Below are 23,361 nucleotides of genomic sequence, written 5' to 3'. Positions count from 1 at the left end.
TCCTCATCTGTAAAGTGAACTAGAGAAGGTAATGGTAAACCACTCTAGAATCTTGGCCAAGAAAACTCCAAATCAGGGGCATCTGGGAGGCCCAATGGATTGAGAGTCAGGCCTAGAGATAGAAGGTCCTGGGTTCAAATGTGACCTTAGACACTTCCTAACTGTGTGACCCTGGGCAAGTCACTTGACCACCATTGCCTAGCCCTTACTATTCTTCTGCCTTGGAACCCATACACAGTATTGATTCTAAGATGGAAAGTGAGGATTTAAAAACAAACCAACCTCTAAATGGTATCTCAAAGAGTGGGATTTGAATTAAAAAAAGACTCAACAACAACAATATATCTTATATTGTTATATGTTATTATATATTATATAATATATATATAATATATATATATAATATATATATATATTATGTTATTTATATTTATTATTTATATAATAATCATATTTTATTATGTTATATGAACATGAGGGCAGCTAGATAGCTTAGTGGATTGAGAGCCAGGCCTAGAGACAGGAGGTCCTAGGTTCAAAGCTGGCCTCAGATACTTCCCAGCTGTGTGACCCTGGGCAAGTCACTTAATCCCCATTGCCTAGCCCTTACCGCTTTTCTTCCTTGGAACCAACATATAGGATTGATTCTAGGACAGAAGGTAGGAGTTAAAAAAAAAAAAAACCCTATATAACAATCTGTTAGATAAAAATCAATATCTCCAAATCCTCATTTTCCATAAAGTTTATTACTAATCACTTGAAACAGAGAAAGCAGATAAGCATAGATTTAAAGTCTTTTTCCTACTCTGCCTGACCACGTGTAGCTCATCCTGCAGAATTCTGTCTGCCTCTCCTGCCACATTCAGGGAAGCAGAGTCAGCTGGGGTCCACCCACAGTTTTTTATTTACGTTCATAGCGGCAGGGCTGGCATACAAGAAATGGGATGAACCCAGTGGGCAATCCAGGAGGGGGAGGGGATAAAACTCCCTCTACACAAATCTTATGAGGTAAGTAGTGAAAAGATTGTATCTTATCTTATAGCTGAGGAAAGGGAGGTTTGGAGAAATGAATAACAATAAGAATAAATAAAAAAATAAAAAGAATAAATAAATAAGAATAAATAAATGAAAAAAAGAATAAAATAAATAATAAGAATAAAAAAGAAAAAATAAGAAAAATAAATAAATAAGAATAAAAGAATAAATAAATAATAAAAATAAAAAAATAAAAATAAATGATGAGAGCTAATATTTATATGCCGCTCCCCCTGTGCCAGGCACTGGGCTAAGTGCTTTCGAAATATTATCTCATTTGATTCTTACAACAAACTTTGGGAGGTAGGTGCTATTATTACTCTCATTTTACAGCTGGGGAAACTGAGTCAACCAGAGGCACATGCCTTTCCCAGGTCAGACCAGACGGACAGAAAGTCTAAGATTCCCATTTACATCATCCCCAACCCTACAAGTGGTCATATAGCTTCTGTCCGACCCCCTCCCAGGTCAGGCAGACAGAGGCTAAATTCGAACTCAGGCCCCCTTGTCACTTGGCCCGCAGCTCTCTGCGTGGTACCACGCTGCCCTAACCTGCTGCAAGAAGCCGCGTCTACCCCAAAATCCAGGCATTTCCCCAGTAAGGCCAAGGCGGGTTCTTCACCCCATCCGAGGCTCTGCTGAGGCTCCCCGCCCCGGGCCGCATAAAGAGCAGGCGCTGAATGAAGATTTGGGGAATGAATGGATGGATGGACTGAAAGCAATCAGCAGCCCGAGGTTCCATGGCCGGTGAGTCAAGAGCATCATCCGGTCGCGCTCATAAATATTTACTTTCTCTAATGTACCCTTTTCAATTTCTCTCTCTGGGTGCTCACAAAGGGTGAGGAATGATAGGCCTGGGAAAGCCCTAGAATTTGTTTTAATATATTTCAGGTGCTGAGAGCCGGGTTCTGGCGGCAGCCCGCGGGTGAGCGTGGTGGGAGGGGGAGGGGCGGGGGAGGAGGGGGCATGCGCTTTCCACCTCCCGTTGTCCCACCCTCTGGGGAAACGCAGGCCGGCCCTGCGACACAAATGACGTGCCTCCCGTCTCCTAAGAAAGGTCAGCCCGGAAGTGCCTGCGCTGATTGCCCCCAGAGGGAAAGAGGCTGGAGCCTTGGGGGAGCTCCACGGATTTCAAAATGGCCCCATTCTGCTTTGGGGCCGCCATCTGCATGGGGCGACCCGGCCCATCCGGAGAAGTGTTTGCTTTGGGGTCATCAAACAGACACGATAAATGGGGAAAGCCGGCGCTCTGGGAACTGGGGAGCCCATTAACGTGCGTGCTGCGAGGGGCGGGTCAGAGGAGAGCGGCACGTTTCTCGTTAGGCGGTGGCTCCCCGTCCTGAGCGGCCCGGCCGTGCCGCCATCACCATCAGGCCTCGGGGCAGGAGGGCTCTTAGAGCGCTGGATGACGGCAGTCTGCTTTCTGGCCAATTCCCAGGGATCTCCCAGAGGGCGGCCAATGTCTTTTCTAGGCTTCGAGCCTCCCCGTGTCCAGCACAGGATTCTGTGCTCAATACATGTCGATGGATTTGAATTCAATCCTTGCTTCCTTTTAAAGCTCCCTGCTTGGGGCAAGGATGTTCCTACTTCCTTTATCATTTTCAGATGATAAACAAAAGAGAGAATCATACAATTTCATAATCATAGAAGATCAGCATTAGAATAGATATAAGCACAGGACATATTGTAATAATATATACTAGATATAACAGATTATATTACATATGACAAGTATATAGGTAGCAAATTACATGTTATAAATATAACAATTATATATAACATAAATAATATATAATGAAATAAAATATAGTATGACAATATGTGATTATATAAGAATATAGACTACAACAACAACAACAACAATAATAATAGTACCCAGGGCAACCAGGTGATAGACTGGACAGAGCACTGGGTTTGGAGTCAGAAGACTCATCTTCATGGGTTCAAAACTAGCCTCAGACACATACTGGCTTCTAAAATCCTATTCAAGTCACTTAACTCTGCCTCAGTTTCCTTATCTGTAAAATGAGCTGGAGAAGGAAATGGCAAACCTCTCCAGTACCTTTGCTAAGAAAACCCCAACTGGGGTCACCCACAGTCAAACACAATTGAAAACAACTGAACTACAACTCCTAGTGCTTCTTGCTCTTCTGCCTTAGAACTGGTACTTAGCATCGATTCCAGGACCTAAGAAGGTAAAGCTTTTTTAAAAAAGTGTTTGGATGACAGGGATTATTTTCTATTTTGTCTTTGTATCCTCAGCATCCAGCACAATGGCACACACAGTAGGTGCTTAATAAATGCTTGCTAGATTGAACTGAATTCTCATCATTCATCCCATTTCTCCCATTTTTTAACATAATATACCAGAGGGGAAACTTACTACTTCACAAGAAGCAGCTAGTGGCCTAGTGGATAGTGCTGGACCTGAAGTCAGGAAGACTTGAGTTTAAATCCAACACTAACTATGTGACCTCAGACTTTTACTATCTGTGTCACTCTGGGGATGCCAATGAACCCATGTTTGCCTTAGTTTCTTTAAATGTAAAATGGACATCATAATAGCATCTATCTCTCAGGGTTTTTGTGAGGATCAAAAGAGATAACATTTGTAAACAGCTTAGCCTAGCATGTGGCAGAGAGCAGACACTCTATAAGTGCTTATTTCCTTCTTTAGTCTATTTTCAATAAAGCTTAGAGTGTTCTTCCTAAAACTCACTGATTCCAATGAGAATGCCCTTTCCCCAATTTCTGACTTTCTGCAGATATTTACTGTCATTACTCAAACGGAATGAATGAGGCATTTCATCCTTCCACAATCCTCCCCTGGGTGCTACCCCAAGAAATCTCCATCCCGGGACATCTTTTCCTCATGGGTGACTCCCTCTGTGTGATCCCATTTTTAGGAAAGGTGCTCGCCAGGATTCACCTCAGTCATGCCTCACCACTCTTGAAAAAAAAAGTATATATATGTATGTATATGTGTATATGTATGTGTATATATATTTTCTCATTTGAAGATGATGAACAATTAAATTTTATTTTAAGAGCTCCTGTCTGTACCAAGCAGATACTCAAATTTTTGTTTCATTCAGATTCTAAATCCACTGAGTAGTGGCATATATTACATATGCTGCTACCATAGTATTGGCAATCAAGAAATTAGTGTGCACTTCCGGCTCTAGTATATAATATATACACACCCACACACAGGATCTGCGTACATGGTTGTATATTTATCTCCATTTATATGTATATAATAATATATTAATAATATATGTATGGATATATATCCATATAGCTCTAATCATATAGTTTATAGTATTATATGCTATATGTAATATGATATAATATATACAGTCTACATATAGTACAATATAATATGCTATTATATACATAGATAATAGCAATGCACAATTATATAATGCTTTAAAGGTTTACAAAGCACTTTCGCTATGAGTTAAGTCAACAATTTCTAGAGCCATTTTATAGATGAGAAAATGAAGCTTTAAGAACTTAAACGATTTGTCCAGTGGCTTTAAGAGGCTAAATGACAGCCAGTAAGTGTTAGAGAGATAAGTCATAATAATAGCTCATGTTCATGATTCTCGTCTAAGGGGAGACAAAGATCTTTAAACACAATAACAAGTACTTTGCAAAAGGCCTTCCTACACCTTGGAATGTGTAGTTAAGTTATACATCAAAGCTTGAGGTCCAGCGAAAAGAGGGCTTGGCTGGGGGCAGCCTGGAGACCTCCCCTCTGGTAAGCCTCCCCAGCCCGCCTTGCTTTTTGGGGACAGATTTGATTTTTCCTTTAACTAAGTCACAAATTGGACTAGGCGAGGTTCCTTCTAGCTCGGACACTTTATATGCTCGGCATCCTCTAAAGTCTAAGATTCTACAATTCTCTGATGTGGGAAAATCATTAAAGCAAGGGGTGGACCAAGGTGGATGTTCCATGAGCTCTAGGGATACCCGAAGCCCATTTTGTTTTTGTTTTTTAGTTGATGTTTTGTTTTAAAGTAGATTAAAGCTCAATAGGAGTCAGGGATGTTATGTGGTAGTCAAAAAGCTGATGAGCCCTTGGGCTTTCAGGAATAAGAAGGACCCCATAGGTTCCGCCTTGTTCAGAGGGCCCTGTTTGGTTCTGATGATGCTAAGCTGCAAAGCACCCAAAGGAGAGCAGCTAGGATGCTGAAAGGTCTGTGGGCCATGCCATGCCGTACAAGCTGAAGGAACGGAAAGAAGAGGGGTGCATTTGTCCTGGAGAAGAAAAGGCTCTGGGGGAACTGGACAGCTATATTCAGGTCTTTGAGGGCTATTGTGTGACAGAGGGACTAGCCATGTGTTGTTTGTTTCCTGAGGGCAGAACCAGAAGAAACAGGTAGATGCTACAAAGAGACAAATTTAGGCTTGAGATTAGGAAAAGCTTCATCACCATTTGAACTATACCAAATTGGAACTGGTTACCTGGAGAGGTAGTGAGTTCCCTTTCCTAAGAGGTCTTCAAGAAGAGTATGTTAGAATGGGGATTCCTTTTGTCTATGTGTTACATGAGAGGGTAGATGAAGCTCCTTCTAACTTGAAAACATTGTAGGTCAATTCCTGTGAGGGAAAGCAGGCCAGGATGGATGACCCCTTCTGTGGCCAAAGTGAACTGAAAATATGAGTGTAGATGGACCCTAGGATCCTATGAAAATGATGACAGCAGTACAGAAACTGTAAGATATTTTGCATGACCTTGGGATAATGTCTCTGGGTCTCAGAATTCCTCCCCTATAAAATAAAGAGAGTTGAACCAGATGATCTCTAGGGTTTCTTCCACATTTAAATATATGATTTATAATTGTATAACTCCTTTGTCGCTAATATTTTGTTCTCTAGCTAAATATGCTATTTGCTTGATTCCTTTCTATCCCTAGTAATCTAAATTCTAATATTTGAAGTTCTAGGTCTTGACTACATCTCCCAATCTATGAGCCTATGAAAGGCTCATATGAAGGATTAGAGTAGATGATACCTGATAATCTCTCCTTTTTAAAAAGTCTTAAAATCAATACTGTGTATTGGTTATAAGGCAGAAGAGCAGTAAAAGGCAATGGGGTTTAAATGACTTTCCCAGGGTCACACAGCTAGGTCCTTATTTTTTTTAGGATAAAATACATGCTTCTTAGATTAACACTCAAAACTCACATATTGTTTTTATTTTCTTTTTTATTATTATTTCTTTAATTATTACATTCTAGCTTATTCCATATGGCTTATCCTTATACCTACCATATTCTAGCCAATCTGGATTATAACTAATTGTCCTTTGAACTCAAAATACCAGTGCCACCTCTTGTATTTCCCTAATGGTTGATTTAAGTTCTCCCTCATTTCTGCTCTTCAGATTCCTTACCTTTCTTTAGCATTTAACTCTGAAACCACTGCCTTCTTGTATTCCCTTCTGTAAATGTTCTCTTCCTCTCCATTACTCATGGTCTAGCTCAGAAACTTCCCTTTGCCTTCCTCCTCCCTTACTCTGCATTTTCAGAGTAGACATCATTGCCACCCATCATTATCACAACAAGCTTTTTAGTCATACATTAAAAAACAAAACAAAAAAAACCTTAAACAAAAACCTTTTAAAATGTAACAGAATTTGGCTCAATCACACAAACATTGAATAAATGTATGTTGAATTGAATTACGTTGAATCTCTTGCCCTGATACCCTTCCCCCACCTCTTCCACGCTGGCTTCGTACCTGGATTTCAGGAACGATGGGGCCTTTCTCTGCGCATGAGCTTGCAAAGGCTGTCAGAGGGGAAGGAGAGACGATGGGGTTGGGACGGGCAAAGTTGCTCAGGTCACAGCTCGGGATCTCATTCTCCTCGTGCCGCATGATGATGGTTTCCATGACAAAGAAGCGGTCCCACGGGAGCCAGAGTGTGTGCTCTTGAGTGATGAATGGCGCTCGCTCAAACCTCAGGATGATGGAGATCCCTCCATTTGTCACCAGATCAAAGCTGGAAACAAAAAAAGAGAGCTACAGATCAAATCCTAATGGGGGTGGGGGGACCCTACTTTGCTTCAGCTGATGATCAAACCTAGTCTTCTGCCTCCAGGTTGAACATTCACATCACCAGACCCAAAGTCATGCCAAGCTGGACATTTCTTTTTTTTTTTTTAATTGAGGTTTTGTGACACAATTTTCATCATTAAGAGAGTAAACCTTGAAGCCCATAAACTAGGGATCTAGAAAGTGACTCTAAGACTTAAGAAACTGCTTATAAAAAATTAAAACATAATTTAAAAAAGTAAAAGAATAGAAACTGCTTTAAAAATGTCAGTGTGTTTGTGATTGTCTCCTTCCCTCCCTGGCCCCCTTCTCCAACAGAATATTTCATAAGGTTGTCCCTTACATGCTGGGCTCAAGTGACCCTTGAAAAGAAGGCAGTCTGAGGTGTTTAAATGAAATCCATCCATTAAATCGGTGTGAGGTCAGAATGGCAGACTCCCAGGGATGGAAGAGACCTTGGAGGGTCCCTCAACAGCCTCAACAAATGATCACCCAGTCTTTGTCCCAAGACCAACAGCAAGGAAGCACATTCCCCTTTTGGAGAGTATTCAGGATTAGGAAGCATTTTCTGGAATTCCTAATTCTACTATACAGTAGCTTTCATTTAATAATTACTATTACGTCCTCTGGGCCAGGGAAAGAAGCCTAATTCCTTTTTTCCTGGATGGATTCTCAGATACTTGGAAGTGGAAATCATGTCCTTCCCTAAGCCTTCTCCAGGTACCCCCAGCTCCTTCAGTGACCTCTCTCTGGCAATGCCCTCCCCACGCTGGCTACTCCCCAGTTGGTGCGCGTCTCTCCTGGCCCGGTCAGGAGGATTGGGCCTGGGCAGAGGTACTCAGCTGCACCCGAGGTCCTTTGTTCAGCATGTACTCTGGAGGCTCCATTTAATATGACTTTATAATATGTGATTCCATCACGATGAACCCTTTGCCCTCCTAAGCACCTGGACTCTCCAAGACTGTTTATTTTCCCATTTTCCTATTATTGGTGACTTGAATGGCCTGGTAGCCAGTCCTTTAGTGAAGAGTCCATTCAACCCTGGGATGGTTGGTGTGCTTTTTCTTGGAGGAAAGAGCAGAGATTTTTTTTCTACCATTATTCATGGCAGTGCAAAACACTGCCTTTGGGAGATCAGGCAGGTGAACATGGGGAATAACAGTTCCCATTTCTATGGTCCTTTAGGGGACCCTTAACACATTTCTGTGTGTGTGTGTGTGTGTTGGGGGTAGTTTATGATTTTGTCTCTGTTTCTGTCTGCCACAACATCTCCCAGATCACTTAAATAACAGAATGCTCTAGGGTCTTACATTCGTTGATGGATTCTCTAAATGCCCCCTTGGAGCAGTGCCTAAGGTTATACACTAGGGGAAAGTGCATATGTGTGTATAGGACTGGGAAAACTGGGCCTAAATCTCTCACTTAAAAAAAAAAATTATCCATGTAAATCAGACCTGATTTCATATTTTATGTGATTTAGTTTTTAATTTTTATTCATGTTATTTAGTTATTTATATCACTTAGTAATATTTCACAATGATTTTTATTTTTAATTTATTATTTTTATTAGACTATATTTATTATTATATTATATTCATATATGATATATGTAATATAAATATAATGTATTATTTATATTATATATTATTTAAAATAATAAAACATTATTATTTTAAAGGGAGACAGTGTAGCTTAGTGGCTAGAGAGCTGGCCTTGAAATCAGGAAGCTCTAATTTCTAGTCCCATAATGTATTGGCTATGTGACCTGGGCATTTAATTTCTCAGTGTTACCAGATGACTCACTAAGACTTTAAAGTGGAGAGAGGGGGCCGACCTCCATGGGGAGAGGGCACTCCCTTACCTAGGAGTTCCATATCATTAAGAAGGCACAGATCTAGTCCCTATCCATATTCTTATTATATGGGGGGGGGAAAATATCTGGAGGCTCTAGATCCAGAGTCAGAGAATCTGGGTTTGAATCCTGCCTCTATTATACGACCTTGGGTAAGTCACTTCACCATTCTGGGTCTTGGTTTCCTCATCTGTAAAATGAAAGAGTTAGGTGACATGGTCTGTAGGGTCCTTTCCTTCTTTCTAGATTTTCTGATCTGCCTTGAAAAGTTTCTTACAGAATCCTGTTCCTCTGACAGAATAGAATAACACTTTACTATAATAAAAGGCTTTCACTAAAGACCATATTACATCATTGGAGTCTCACAAGCCCCATGAGGCACACAGCCCAAAAATTATTATTTCCATTTTGCAGACAAGAAAACTGAGTTGGGGGGCACTGCTGTGACGTGTTCACAGGTCACACAGTGCATCGGTGGCAGAGATGGGGTTCTAATCCAGGTCTCAGTCACAGCCACTCCAAAATGGGCAGGAAAAACAAACGATACATATGAATTAAGTCCCTAGTGTGTGCAAAGTGCTCTGCTCAGACCCCAAAGGTCAGTTAGTCCATCTTGTATCTTCATGAGGAGGACTCAGCCAGCCTGGGCAAGTCTTCTCCATCCTGGGAGTCCTGGGGCCTGAGGGCTCCCACATCCTCAGGCTGCCTCTTTCTTGTGCAGAATCATTTTGTTATTTACTAATTGGTGACTGTTGTCCAGAAGGCTACACTCACTCCCTACCAAAAATCTGCTGGATTGGGCAACCAGGGAAGATGCTTGATTTGAAATACCAGCAGAGGGTTTGGTGTTCCAGAATGACTATTTTTTTTTAACCCTTACCTTCCATCTTAAAATTAATACTGCATGTTGGTTCCAAAGCAGAAAAACAGCAATGGGAGTTAAGTGACTTGCCCAGGTCTTACAGCTAGGAAGTGTCTAAGACCAGACTTGAACCCAGAACTTTCTGTCTGTAAGACTAGACATTGATCCACTGAATCAAAGAACTTTTATTTATTTATTTATTTTTACAGCAAATAGCATTTATTAAGGACTGGACTTTCTAACTCCCTCATCTTTTAAAAATTATTTTTTTAAATTGATTTTGACCAATAACATGTAATACACATCCACACAATGAAATATTCTTTTTAAAAAAAGAATCACCCAGTGGAATTTCTTGTCCACTCAGGGAGCAGGGAGGGAAACAACATCAATTATGTAACCTTATGTGTAAATTTGTTTTAATAATTAATTTAATAATTTAATAAATAATATTTATTTTTAATATAAGTTTAATAAACAAATAAATAAAAATAAATAATGAAAAAAGAATAAATAAAAATTTAATAAATAATAAATAAAATAAAGATAAAATTATAAAAAAAGAATCTAAGAACTTTCTTTGGCTTATCAGTGGGCTGACCCGCCTTTCTGTGTTGAAGACATTTTTAAGGGTTTATAAGCATTTGGCCAGCCCTACAACCAGACGAGGAGAAATCTCCCTCCGCATGAAGCTGTGCCGGAGAAGGATGGAAGGAAAGAAGGAATAAGGGGGGGATCTCATTCTCCAGATTCTTGATGAGACAGAGGCCTTCTGGGGTCTATTCTTTGAAACCCCCTCTCCTCCCTGGGGCACGCACAGAGAATAGCAGGAAGAGCTTGGTTCTAATGAGTTGGGGCAAGGCTTGTTAACTTGCGGGGAGAAGTCTTGCTTCAGGTACGGGCATCAAATGTGACTCAGATGGGGAGGCATCGCTCTCACTAGGCTCAGAGAGCCAAGAACCAACGGAGGTTGTGACACTGTAGCAGGAGAAGCTCCCACTCGTCAATTCTGATGGGAACCTGCCTGCCTTTTGTTTTTATTGAATCCTTATCTTCCATTTTAGGATTAATACTATGTATCTGTTCCTAGGCAAAAGAATGGCAAGGGCTGGGCAATGAGTGGGTTAAGTGACTTGTTCAGGGTCACCCCGCTAGGAAGTGTCTGAGACCAGATTTGAACCCAGGGTCTCTAGGTCTGTCTCACAATCCACAGGGACACCCATCTGCCCTCCCCATTATAGCTTTTACAGCTGGGTCAATGGAACGCCAGGCTAGGCACGCCAATCTTAGGTTGTCTAAGTCGGCTCCAGGGAGATGCCGCTCATGATTGTGGCTGGCAAGTTCATCGGTTAAATGGAGAATTCATGGAAACTTGGTTAACCAGATCTGACTGTCTCCTTGTTCCCTGCCTGAATGAGAAGGCGCTGTTACAAAAACTTGGTTCTTAACAGCCAACCAGCCACTTCATTATCACCCTGGCCAGGACAAACTGAAGCCTGGAAGTCGATTAAACAGGTGTTAAAAAAAATCAATCGGGCTGCAGCATTATCTCCAACAGGAGGGTGAGAAGAAAGTTTCTGGATGCATGATTTAGCCAGATGGACCTCCTTTCACCTTAATTTATTAAAAATAGAAAACCCATCATTTCAGACAGGACAAACATCAGAGTCCCCATCCCTCTCCCAGGGAGCAGCTTTTATCACTTGAATGGAAAGTCAGTGCAGGGAAAGAATCAGACCTGAGCTCTAATCTTATCGAGCTGAGCAACTTGAGGAAGGGGTGTCATTGGCCTCAGTTTCCTCCTCTCTAAAATGGGGGTGCAAATACTAGTCTTCTCTACCTGAGAGGGTTCTTCCGAGCAAACTGAGAGTAAAGTATGTCTTGATGCATTTCAGAAATGGGAGTAATGAGTCGTGGTAATAATCCCCAGCCTCTAGCTATAAAGATGCCTTGTTAACTTTAAGAAGTCTTTACTTTTTCTTAATGGTGCTTCTGTACATTTCAAAGAAAGGTCAAGATTGTGATTTGAGCCCTGAAAGGATTGTAAAAGGCAGAGGTGAGTAAAGAGTATAGTCCCGGCACGAGGGGATAGCCTGGGCAAAGGCAGGGAGATGAGCTAAGTTTGGGCAGGGAAGGCACAGAATGTGGGAAGGGGAATAATCTGAAATAAGACTAAAAGAGGGACAGCTAGGTAGCAGAGCAGGTAGAAGCCTGGAGTCAGGAGAATCTGGGTTCAAATCTGGCTTCAGATATTTCCTAGCTGTATGACCCTGGGCAAGGCACTTAACCTCAGTTACCTTGCCCTTACTGTTCTGCCTTAGAACTAATCACTCACTATAAATTCTAAGATAAAAGATATGGACTTAAAATAAGAAGGAAAAGAAAGACGTCATTTTCTCCATCCAGATTTAGGGATCTCCTTAAATCTACTGACAACCTCCTTGAGCCATCTTAGGAGTCTGAGTTAGAATGTAAACTCTTTTAGGAATAGAGATTGCTTTATTCATTGTATTTGTATCTCCAGGGCCCAACACAGTGCCTAAGTAGTATTGGTCTCTCAATAAATCCTTGTTGATTGATTTGACTAATAATACACACCATAGACTCAACACATAACTTTTCTGGGCTTCCGTTACTTCGTCTATAAAATGTGGCTAATAATTTTTGCCCCACTTACCCTATGGAGTCATTGGGAGGAAAATATTTTTAGTAATTTAATTAAAATAAATTTTAAATTAAAATCTTTATTTTAATAGTCTTTGAGGGAAGGAACTATATAAATGGGAGCCATGCAAGACTAGGATGAAATAAGATATAGTTCCTATCCTCAAAGACTATTAAAATAAAGATTTCAGTTTTAACGATCATTTAATGATCATCTTTTCTCCTACTGCTTGACTGTATGCTCCAAGAGGGCAGCAGAGCCATGCCTTCGTTATCTGTTACTTCCCTCAGCATCTAGCAGAGTGGGTACCATTTAGCAAGCACTTAATGGAGTGAGTGAATGAGGAAATGAACTAGTCTTGTCTGTTTCACTGGGAGAACCAATCCAAGAGTTTGGTTCCATTGACACTGTGTTCTAGGAAAGGCACAACAGCCTGACTGAGGTCAGAACACACCTGCCATCTTGTCTGCTGATGGTATATCCAAAGAGAGGGTTGTTGACAAAACTGATGTTCACACCAACCAGCGGAGTCCCATCAGACGTCATCACTTGGCCTCGAATGACACAGGCATGCCTAAAAGGGTGAAAGAAAGTTGGAGAGAGAAAAAAATGATTTAAGAACAAAATCATCCATTCCAATCATACAGATGGGACATTTATAACATTTCTAGATATTTATTAAGTGTGCCAGACAACTCAGACTGCATTAAGAGGGAGAAATAAAGTTTAGTTAAGACATAATTTCTGGGGGCCAGCTGGGTGGCTCAGTGAATTGAGAGCCAGGCCTAGAGATGAGAGGTCCTGGGTTTAAATTTGGCCTTAGATACTTCCTAGCTGTGTGACCCTGGGCAAGTCACTTAACCCCCATTGCCTAGCCCTTACTGCTCTTCTGCCTTGGAACCCATACATAGTATTGATTTCAAGATGGAAGGTGAGGATTTAAAAAAGACAATTTCTGCTCTTTATAAAATGCATAGTTTAGTAGAGGAGATAAGGAATCAAAACAATTATAATAACCAATAATATACCCTGAGCACATGAAGGAGGTTAAAAAATATGATGTGTTTGTTATTTTTCAGGAAAGATCATTATTAATTAGGGGGAAATTGGGGAAAGAGAGCCCAGGGGAGGCTGTGTTTTTGTTCTTCTTTATATAGCAGGAAGAGAATCAACACAATCAAATTCATGGGGCATTTGTCAGAGCAAATGGTGTGGGCAAAAGCACAAGACAAATGAGACCACAAGGTATGTTCTGAGGGGCAGAGAGTTGGAAAGCAGCGGTAGGATTTGGGGGCCTTTAATTCTAGGCAGACAACTCTGACTCACTTAGGAACAAGGCTTTGCTGGAGCCGATTGTTAAATTTTTAGTGTGAGCACTTACACTTTGGAAATCAGTAAAATTACAAATCAGGACTCAACTCACTATTTTGTTGATTGTCTAGACTTAAGAAAGCAAGGGAGAAAATGTTAATAGTGCGGATTAAACTTAAAAAGTGACTTGAATACCTTCCCCCACTCTCAGCATTGGTTATTATATATTTATTAACATGTCTATGCTTAGGAGGCAAGAGGAAATCACTAAGGATTTTTAGGCTGAAAAATGAAATGATAAGATCTTTGTGTAAGAAAGCTTAGTCATCAGTGGTAAGGAGGAAGGATTGGGATTGGGGTTGAGTGGTTTGGAAGAGATGAGAGAAGGAGAGTCCTCTTAAGAGGCTGCTGTAAATTATGTGAAGAGAATGATGAAAACGCCCATATTTGGGCCAGAGACTCCATGGTTGGGCTTCTACTCCATGGAAGCCACTGATAAGGAAAAAAAAAAAGCCCTCACTACTCCAAAATGTTGATAGCAGCAACTTTTTGATTTAGTTAAGAATTGGAAACAAAGTAGATACCCATCAGTTGGAGAATGGCTAAAAAAATTGTGGTATCCAAATGGAATAGAATATTATTGTGCTGTAAGAAATATTGTTTATGATAAAAACAGAGTAGAAAGATATACATGAACTCATGCAAAACAAAATAAACAGAACCAAGAAAACGTTGCACATAACTCCAATAATGTAAATGGAAAGAAACACCAAAAAATTAAAAGTAAATATAACAAAATTATACAGATCAAGTGGGGTGCCAATGAAGAGATAAGAGAAGATGTCCTTGACCCAGCCCTTCGTGGAGATGGGTGGTCCACCATTTTCCTACAATGGGGCTTTCTCAATGTCTCAATCAGCTGTGCTAACGTTTTCTTGCCTCTTTAGAAAATACTATTTATCACATGGGATGGCTCTCAGAGAAGCGGAAGGGAAGGGATACATGGGATATCATATTGATGTAAGAAACAGAAATCATTAATATAGAATTTTTAAAGAGGCTGTCATATAGTCTAGGCAGGCAGGAATGAGAGCCTGTACTATGGTGTTGGCCTTAGGAATCGAGAGGATGGGACAGAGATGAGAGATATTATGGAAAACAAAAAACTGGTATCTATTTTTTTCATTGGATAATAGATTTATAACTGAAAGAGGCCTTAGAAGTCATCTAGTTTAACCTCCTTATTTTGCAGAGAAGGAAACTGAGGTCTGGAAAAATAAAATAGGGATAATAGCATCATTTACTTCTCAGGATTGTTGTGAGGATCAAATAAGATAATAATTGCCAATAGCTTAGTGCCAGGCTCTATAAAAGTTAGCTATCATTATTATTATTAAAATGACTAATCCGAGGCCACCCAGGCAGCCAGGAGCAGAACCTGGGCTCAAATACAAGTACTTTTGAACATCTACTCTACCTTGCTACTTCTTTAATGAGATGCTCAGGTGAGAGGTCACAGTCATTATAGTTTTGGAACAATGAATGCAGGTCACCCATAGGCTCCCCTCCTGGGGCTAAGAGTGGCTCCTTCGCTTTCATCTGAGGCCTCATGGGATTAGAGAAGGGTGAGTCATAATCTTCTCTAGACTCACAATATCTTGTCGCAAGATCCCCCTCGGGGAGAAGAACTATTAAGAGGTGTTTGTTTGCAAATATCTCCTGCAGAGTTTAATTTTCTGGCGATGTTAGACATTACTGTGAGAACTGGATATTAATAATAATAATTCAAATTTCTGTAGTATTTTATGGTTTAAGCAGTATGTGACTCACAGAAACACTAAGGGATAGGTAATATAAGTAGAATTGTCCCCAGGCCAGAGATGAGGAAACTGAGGCATACCATGAATTTAATTATTCTTGACTTGACAACCAGCCTCTAAAAAGCAAATGGTCCAGAGGAACATGGTGGAGATTTTTTGCGTCTAGAATCTGAAGGAGCAGGAGAGATCGTCCATTTTTGAAAGGGCCAGTTCTGGATTCACAAAAGAGTCATAAAATCTTGAAGTGGGAATGGCCTTAGAAGTTTAATTCAGGGGGCAGCTGGGTAGCTGATTGAAAGCCAGGCCTAGAGATGGGAGGTCCTAGGTTCAAATCTGGCATCAGATACTTCCTAGCTGGGTGACTGACCCTTGGCAAGTCACTTGACCCCCATTACCTAGCCTTTACCCTTCTTCTACCTTGGAACCAATACATAATATTGAATCCAGGATGGACGGTAACAGTTAAAAAAAAAGAAAAAGTTTAGTCCAGGCATTTTTACAGATGAAGAAAGTAAACATGGAGACTTTTTTCTGAGTTTTGCGTTTTTTGGAAAAGAATTGGTAAGCTGGAACATGTTCAGAAGAGGGTGACCAGGACTGTGAGAAGACTGAAGACTATACCATATGTAGACTGAAGGAACTGGGGCTGTTCACTCAGGGAGGAAATGATTGCTCTTTTCAAGAATTTGGAGGGCTGTCGTATGGAGAAGGATTAGACTTCTATTTGTCCTCAGTAAGGCAGCTAAGTGGCACGTAGATAGGGTGCTGGCCCTGGAGTCAGGAAGACTCATTTTCTTGAGTTCAAATCTGGCCTCCGTCACTCACTGGCTGTGTGAAACTGGGCAAATCATTTAACCCCGTTTGCCTCGGTTTCTTCATCTATCCAATGAGCCAGAGAAGGAAATGACAAGCCACTCTAGTCTCTTTGCCAAGAAAACCCCAAATGGGGTCACAAAGAGTCAGACACGACTGAAAAACCACTGAAGTTGTCCTCAGAAGGCAGAACTGGAAGCAGTGGGTGGAAATGGCAAACGGAGATTTTGACTCAGTTTTAAGAAAATCCTCCTTAAGATGAGAACTAGACAGAAGTGGAAGGGGTTGCCAGGTCTCTGGTCCCCTCACCATCCCACTCACCCTTTCCTGGAAGCATTCCAGCTTGTCAGTGTTCCAAAAGACAAATTTTCACTCCTGGCTTCCTGTGTTCCTCGACACAGCTGAGCACTGGGCCTCTGTTTCTTTTTATTGACTTATACATTTCAAATAAATCTGTCTTTCTTCAGTGTCAAGTAGCTCTTAGCCAAATCTACCTGCCACCTCTCCTCCTGCCCTCCCAGGGACTGTAACGATTGCTTTATTTACACTCTATGAGGAAAACTGGCTCCCCCAAGGCACATATTTTCCAAAGAATAGTAATAAAGAGGCTGGACAGCACGCATAAATTTGAAGTCTGTTAAAAAGGCCTGAGTCTTAGCCCTGCATGATTAGATCCTCAAATCTTTACTTCCCTGGGTGATAAACCTGTCCCTGTTTAGGGGGAAAAACAATTAACACCAGCCTTGTAAGCAGCTGGCCTCTCCAGTGTTAACTTGTCCTTTCTAGAGGCAAGATCGACTACCCACAATGCATCCAGCCCCCCAGGAATCTGACTAATGCTAATTTCATCAGCCGTTTCCTTCCCGAAGACCTTGGTCTCAATGCAATTACACGGAAAGTGAACTAAGTGGTGTGGCAGGTTCCTCATCCCACCTGGGAGGTCTCCCGATCTATTTACGTGAAATTATCTCTCCTGTTAATGGGGAAGACCGATGCCATCCATCATACTTCACCGGCACTGAAATATGTTTCCTGTCATCGAGCAAAATGGAATTGTTCTTTGGTGGAACTGCCTTACTTTAAGCGGTTCATGGGGTTTAGAGCTAGAGAGGGCATACAGCTTTTTTGTTTTACACATAGGGAAACTAAGGCTCAGACACGGGGAGCATCTTCCCCGAGATCTCGTAGGTATCTAAGAGCTGAGACATAGGCCTTGGTCATGGGATCTTAGGAAGACCTTGGAAATGGTTTCATCCAACTCTTTCATTTTATAGAGGAAGAAACCAAAACCTAGCAAGGATAAGCGATTTGGCCAAAGGGAAAATAGCAGAACCACAATTTGAATTGAGGCCCGCTGACCCTGAGTTCTATTCTATTTTCACTAGGAGAATCAAGAACCCATCTGTCTCCGTGCTCCATGTTATCTTCCAGATTTCCTTTTACAGTCTAACTCTCTGGGTTCCGGATATTACAATAACCTCATCTCAAGGGGCAGTTTCTGCGTTTTGGTCTCTTTCTGCCCTTCCCCTTCCTGGCTCTACACACGAGTCTGTCTTTCCTCTTTACGTTCCCTTGGGGATTTTCCTGTAATTGATAAACTCTAAATCAGGCCTGGATTGGTCTCATGTAACCTCCATAAAAGCAGATTGGAGGAGAGGAAATTTTAGATCACCCTCCTATGAAGTAACTGCGTATTCAGAGGGAAGATTAAGTTGACTTCCACCCATTCCCCTGTGGGCAATAGAAGGCCTCCAGCCAACACAGGCATGTGGCCAAGTCTCAAAGAAAAACGCAACCATTCTTCTTTTCGTCTCAATAGAGCTTTTCAGAAATAGGAAGGCCTGCCTCTCAACATCCAACCATCCTAGGAGAAAAAAGAGGAGTGGGGGTGACCTTCTGGCAAAAGGCACCAGAAACATATCCTTAGGCCTCCTTTTGTTTAGTTTGGTTGGAAAACATTTAACCTGCTGGGGACCTTCTTCCCTTAGTCCAAGCGTTGGGTCTGGCAATATCAAAATGGCAGACCTACCAGGTCAAGCTCCATTACCATAGCTCAAGAGTCTCACCATCTTGCCTTCCTAGCAAGCTTTTATTGTACTTTCGTAATTGTACCACATAGCAGAAGTGTCAAACTTGTGATCTATTATTAACTGTCTGCAACGATGACACTCCTAAGTGTGACTGAACCAGATTAAAATGTAATTGAGGCAGCTTTGTGGCTCAATGGAGAGCCAGGCTTAGGGATGGGAGGTTCAAAAATCTGGCCTCAGACACTTCTGTAAAGATTAAAATTAATATCCAATAACTAAGCATTATATTTTAAAAGTTTTATTATAAATAACTAAAATAAAACTTATACCTAACTCAGCTGGGGTCACAAGAGCAGAGTGAAAGGGAGGGAGTCACAGCAAACTTAAATATAATCAAGTAAATAGGAGGGAGCAGGAAAAGGGAAAAGGATTCTAGGTAATACAGAAAAGAATTTTGGGTAATGTAGTTTTTAGGGGTTTCCAACTATACTCTTCCTACTTGGGTGACCCTGGGCAAGATACTTAACCCTCATTGCCTAGCCCTTACTATTCTTCTGCCTTGGTACCAATACACAGTGTTGTATGGAATGATGGAAGGTAAGAGTTTAAAAAAATGTAGTTGGGAAATATTTTACAAAATAAATAAAAATAAAGTAAAACATAGAAAATGTTAATATGTAGTTTTTAAAGTCAAATGTGTCCTGTAGGTGAACTGGTGGAGAAAGTTCTAGGTCTGGAGACATGAAGACTCAAGTTTAAATCCAGCCTCTGATATTTACTAGTTGTCTCAATCTGGGAAAGTCACTTAACCTCTATTTGCCTCAGTTTCCTCAAATGTAAAATAGGGAAAATAATAGCAATTACCTCCCTGGGTTTTTGTGAGGATAATAGTAAAACACTTAACACAGTGCCTGGTACAGATGCAAATATTCACTATTATTATGTACAGATTAGTAGCTCCCATTTTTGCTTGAGTTTGACACCACTGCTGTAAAATACTTTACTCAAACTAATAGTATCATGAAATAGAGAGAGCAATGGAATTGGAATGAGAAGACTTGGATTCAGGGACCAATTCTGCTATTTAATTATTCATTGTCTGATCTTGGGTAAGTAATTTCCCTTCTGGGGGAGGGCTCAGTTTTCTCTTTAGTAGAATGAAAAGGTTATTTGAAATCTTTTTTCTCTGTTAGCAGAATAAGAGATGGGGTACAATAGGCCAATAAAATATCACTGACTAGCAAAGTGTCTAAATTGAGTATCTGGGATTGCTTGGCCCTCCTTAAACCACAACAAGGCCATTCTTGATGAAGGATATTGGGGATGGTAGGGAAGAGGAGATGAGAGAAGTATCAGGAGCTGCGAAGAGAAAGTAGGACATAGAGAGAAAGCAGAATGGAAAAAGGTGACAGTTTATTAAATTGATCATTTTTATATGTAGTAAAAATTTTGCTGATCCAAAAATATATTCCCTGGACCAAAAGCTATAAAACATCAGTGTAGATGATGTCTGAGGTCTTTTTGATGCATAAATATTTTTTGTTCTAAGGTGCCTCTCAGTTCTAAACATTCCATTTTCAGTGATCTTTACATTCTATGTTCTAACTTCGATGTTCTAACATTTTATGTTCTAAAGGTCTTTGCGAGTCTAACATTGGATTTTCTATATTCTTCTGTTTTATTTTCTAAAGATCTTCTTAGGTCTAACATTGGGTCTTCTGTGTTCTCACATTCTGTGTTCTAAAGGTCTTTGTGGGTCTAACATTGGATTTTCTGTATTCTTCTGTTCTATGTTCTAAAGGTCTTTATAGGTCAGACACTGGATTTTCTGTGTTCTCACATTCTGTGTTCTAAAGGTCTTTGTGGGTCTAACATTGGATTTTCTATATTCTTCTGTTTTATTTTCTAAAGATCTTCTTAGGTCTAACATTGGATCTTCTGTGTTCTCACATTCTGTGTTCTAAAGGTCTTTGCGAGTCTAACATTGGATTTTCTATATTCTTCTGTTTTATTTTCTAAAGATCTTAGGTCTAACATTGGATCTTCTGTGTTCTCACATTCTGTGTTCTAAAGGTCTTTGTGGGTCTAACATTGGATTTTCTGTATTCTTCTGTTCTATGTTCTAAAGGTCTTTATAGGTCAGACACTGGATTTTCTGTGTTCTCACATTCTGTGTTCTAAAGGTCTTTGCGAGTCTAACATTGGATTTTCTATATTCTTCTGTTTTATTTTCTAAAGATCTTAGGTCTAACATTGGATCTTCTGTGTTCTCACATTCTGTGTTCTAAAGGTCTTTGTGGGTCTAACATTGGATTTTCTGTATTCTTCTGTTCTATGTTCTAAAGGTCTTTATAGGTCAGACACTGGATTTTCTGTGTTCTCACATTCTGTGTTCTAAAGGTCTTCTTTAAGTCAAACATTGGATTTTCTGTGTTCTAAAGGTCTTTATAGGTCTAACATGGGATTTTCTATATTCTTACATTCTATATTTTCAGTCTCTTTCACTGTCCTTTTCAGTTTCAGTCCTTAACACTGCTATGTCCTAAAGAACTGTCTAGCTTGGATGTGTCAAGTTCTAGTTGTAACATTCTATGCTCTAAGACCTCTTTCAGATTTAACATTCTACATTCAGAAGTCCTTTCCAGCCCTAATACTCTTTGATTCCATGATTCTCAAATACATTTTAGTTCCTAAATCCTGATTCCATGATTCTAAGAGTTAAGAGTTCCCTGGGGGGCAGGAGAGAAAATTGCCAAGATCATGTTAAAAAATAAAATATAGCTATCCTCCTATGGCCCTCTGCAATCTACAACACCAGCGACTCAGTGTTTGGCACATGTCAGCCAGCTGGGATGCAAAATATGCAATTAGGCTGGGCAGAGATTTGCCAATAGACCTAGCACCCGAATGGCTGGTGTCAGGCCAAGCAGGAGCTCCTCTGAAAGATATTAGAGCAACTGAACGAACATTCAGGAATTTGCCGCAGCCATTTCTCAAGGAGGACTGATGGACCGGGAATCAGGAAGAAAAGTCTGAAATATGACAAATGAACAAAATGACCCCTTTCCTCAAGCTGCCTAGATGGGGAGGCAGCCATGGAGACTGAGAATTGATGATAATGGCGGCTCACTTTGTGTATCACTCGACTGTTACAAGGCACTTTACATACATTATCTCATTTGATAATAACAGTAATGATAATCATAGCTTACATTCTCCACAATGCTTTAAGGTTGACAAAGATCTCTTACCTTACAATAACTCTGAATACTATTATCTCTGTTTTATGGATAAAGACGCTAAAACTCAAGGAAGTTAAATGACTTATCCATAGTCATCTGGCTAAAATAGAGCCAGGCAGCAGAAGTAGGTCTCCAGGCTCCACTCCATACTGGTATATTCTTTTCACTATCCTCATCCCAAAACATTGAACTGGAAGTCAAGTTCCCCCTTTTTAATTTTAATTTTTAAATTAATTAGTTGTATTCAACTCTTCATGACCACTTTTTTTTAGAGATAATTGAGTGGTTTGCCATTTCTTTCTCCAACTAATTTTACAGATGAGGAATTGAGTGGTTTGCCATTTCTTTCTCCAACTAATTTTACAGATGAGGAAACTGAGGCACATAGGGTGAAATAACTTGCCCAGGGTCACACAGCTGGTATCTGAGGCTAGATTTGAATTCAAGAAGATGAATCTTCCTGATTCCTGGCTAGGCATTCTAACCACTGCATTACCCAGCTGTCCTAACAAAGCATACACAGAGTGCAAAAGGTCTTTTCAGTCTACAATAATTTGGACAAATAAATAAGAAAATAAACAAAAAATCTTTGCTGGGTTTTTAGAAAGTAGAACTGCTTTAGTTCCCCTCCCTGTCCCCCCAATCTTGCTGTACAGATGCATTTACAGTTTTAAAATAATGCTGGCAATTAAGTCCAATGTTTTATTCAGTGCACATTACTTAAGCTGACGAAAGATGATGGGAAAACTTTAGCTTTTCATTTAAATTTTTTTTTTTTATGAAAGCAGCTAATTAAGCTGGTATTCAAAGGATCTGAATATTCATTTTAGGATTTAAGGTAGGAAATAATAATTCTAGACTTTCCACTTTTGAAGAGTATTTGTTACAAGAATGTCACTATTGGTTATGTAAATAGCCCCTATACATTAAGTGTATAACGGATTTATACTCTTTTAAATCCTTAAAAAACCAACAAAAAAAAAACTCACCAGGATTCTGCTAATTCAAGCATGGTGGAAGAGAATCCATTGCAACGTCCCAAAGCCCAATATGCTAATTACCTTTCCCTTCAGTTTCTGTGGTGTTGCTGACCGTGGAGATGGGTTTTAGTACAATGTGAGATCTTTGAGGGCACAGGATGGCCCTTTTCCATATCTGATTCTAGGCACCTACATTTAGTATCTAATGGATGTTTGTTGCATTAAATGGAGCTGTTGAACTCTCATTGGATCTTGACACCATCAGCTGCATTGTGTTCTAGAAACTGTCTGGCCCCACCTTGGCGATCCTGCACCCTTGGGGTCCTGACCAATAGCGTTTCTCCTGTCTGCTGGCTCCCTTTCATTCCTCTCTCCCAACCACTTGAGGTCCGAATCATAGCTTAAACGCCTCTCAATCCAGCTGCCTCACAAGAACCATCCTAAGGAGGGCAGAATTTCAGAGTTGGAAGAAATCTTGGAACAAAAAATCCTCTAAGCTGATGCTCCTAACTTCTGGTTTTTCTTTTGAATTCCCTCTTCTGTTTTCCTTAATGTAGGACCCATAGACCTAGGCATGTCTGAATGACAAAGACGTAGTTGGTTACGCAATATTTTCTTCTTCAGATGGTCAAGAGATGCTCATCATCCATATGACCTTGGGCAAGTCACAACTCTCCCTTGGATTCAG

At 40.4% G+C, this 23,361-nt stretch overlaps 1 protein-coding gene across 1 annotated transcript in view; it reads right to left on the bottom strand.

Annotated features, from left to right (window-relative positions):
- TENM4 (teneurin transmembrane protein 4) overlaps nucleotides 1–23,361 on the bottom strand; it is a 749,441-nt gene that overhangs the window by 99,061 nt on the left and 627,019 nt on the right. The window contains exons 15-16 of the mRNA XM_056826133.1: nucleotides 12,932–13,118; nucleotides 6,784–7,045 (exon numbers count right to left, since the gene is read on the bottom strand). Coding sequence (XP_056682111.1) covers nucleotides 6,784–7,045; nucleotides 12,932–13,118 — 449 coding nt within the window. The remainder of the gene's footprint in view (nucleotides 1–6,783; nucleotides 7,046–12,931; nucleotides 13,119–23,361) is intronic.

This window comes from Monodelphis domestica, chromosome 4 (assembly GCF_027887165.1).
Source record: "Monodelphis domestica isolate mMonDom1 chromosome 4, mMonDom1.pri, whole genome shotgun sequence".
NCBI lineage: Eukaryota > Metazoa > Chordata > Mammalia > Didelphimorphia > Didelphidae > Monodelphis > Monodelphis domestica.
Note: the sequence above shows the minus strand (reverse complement) of the source record. Positions and strands in the feature narration are given on the sequence as shown.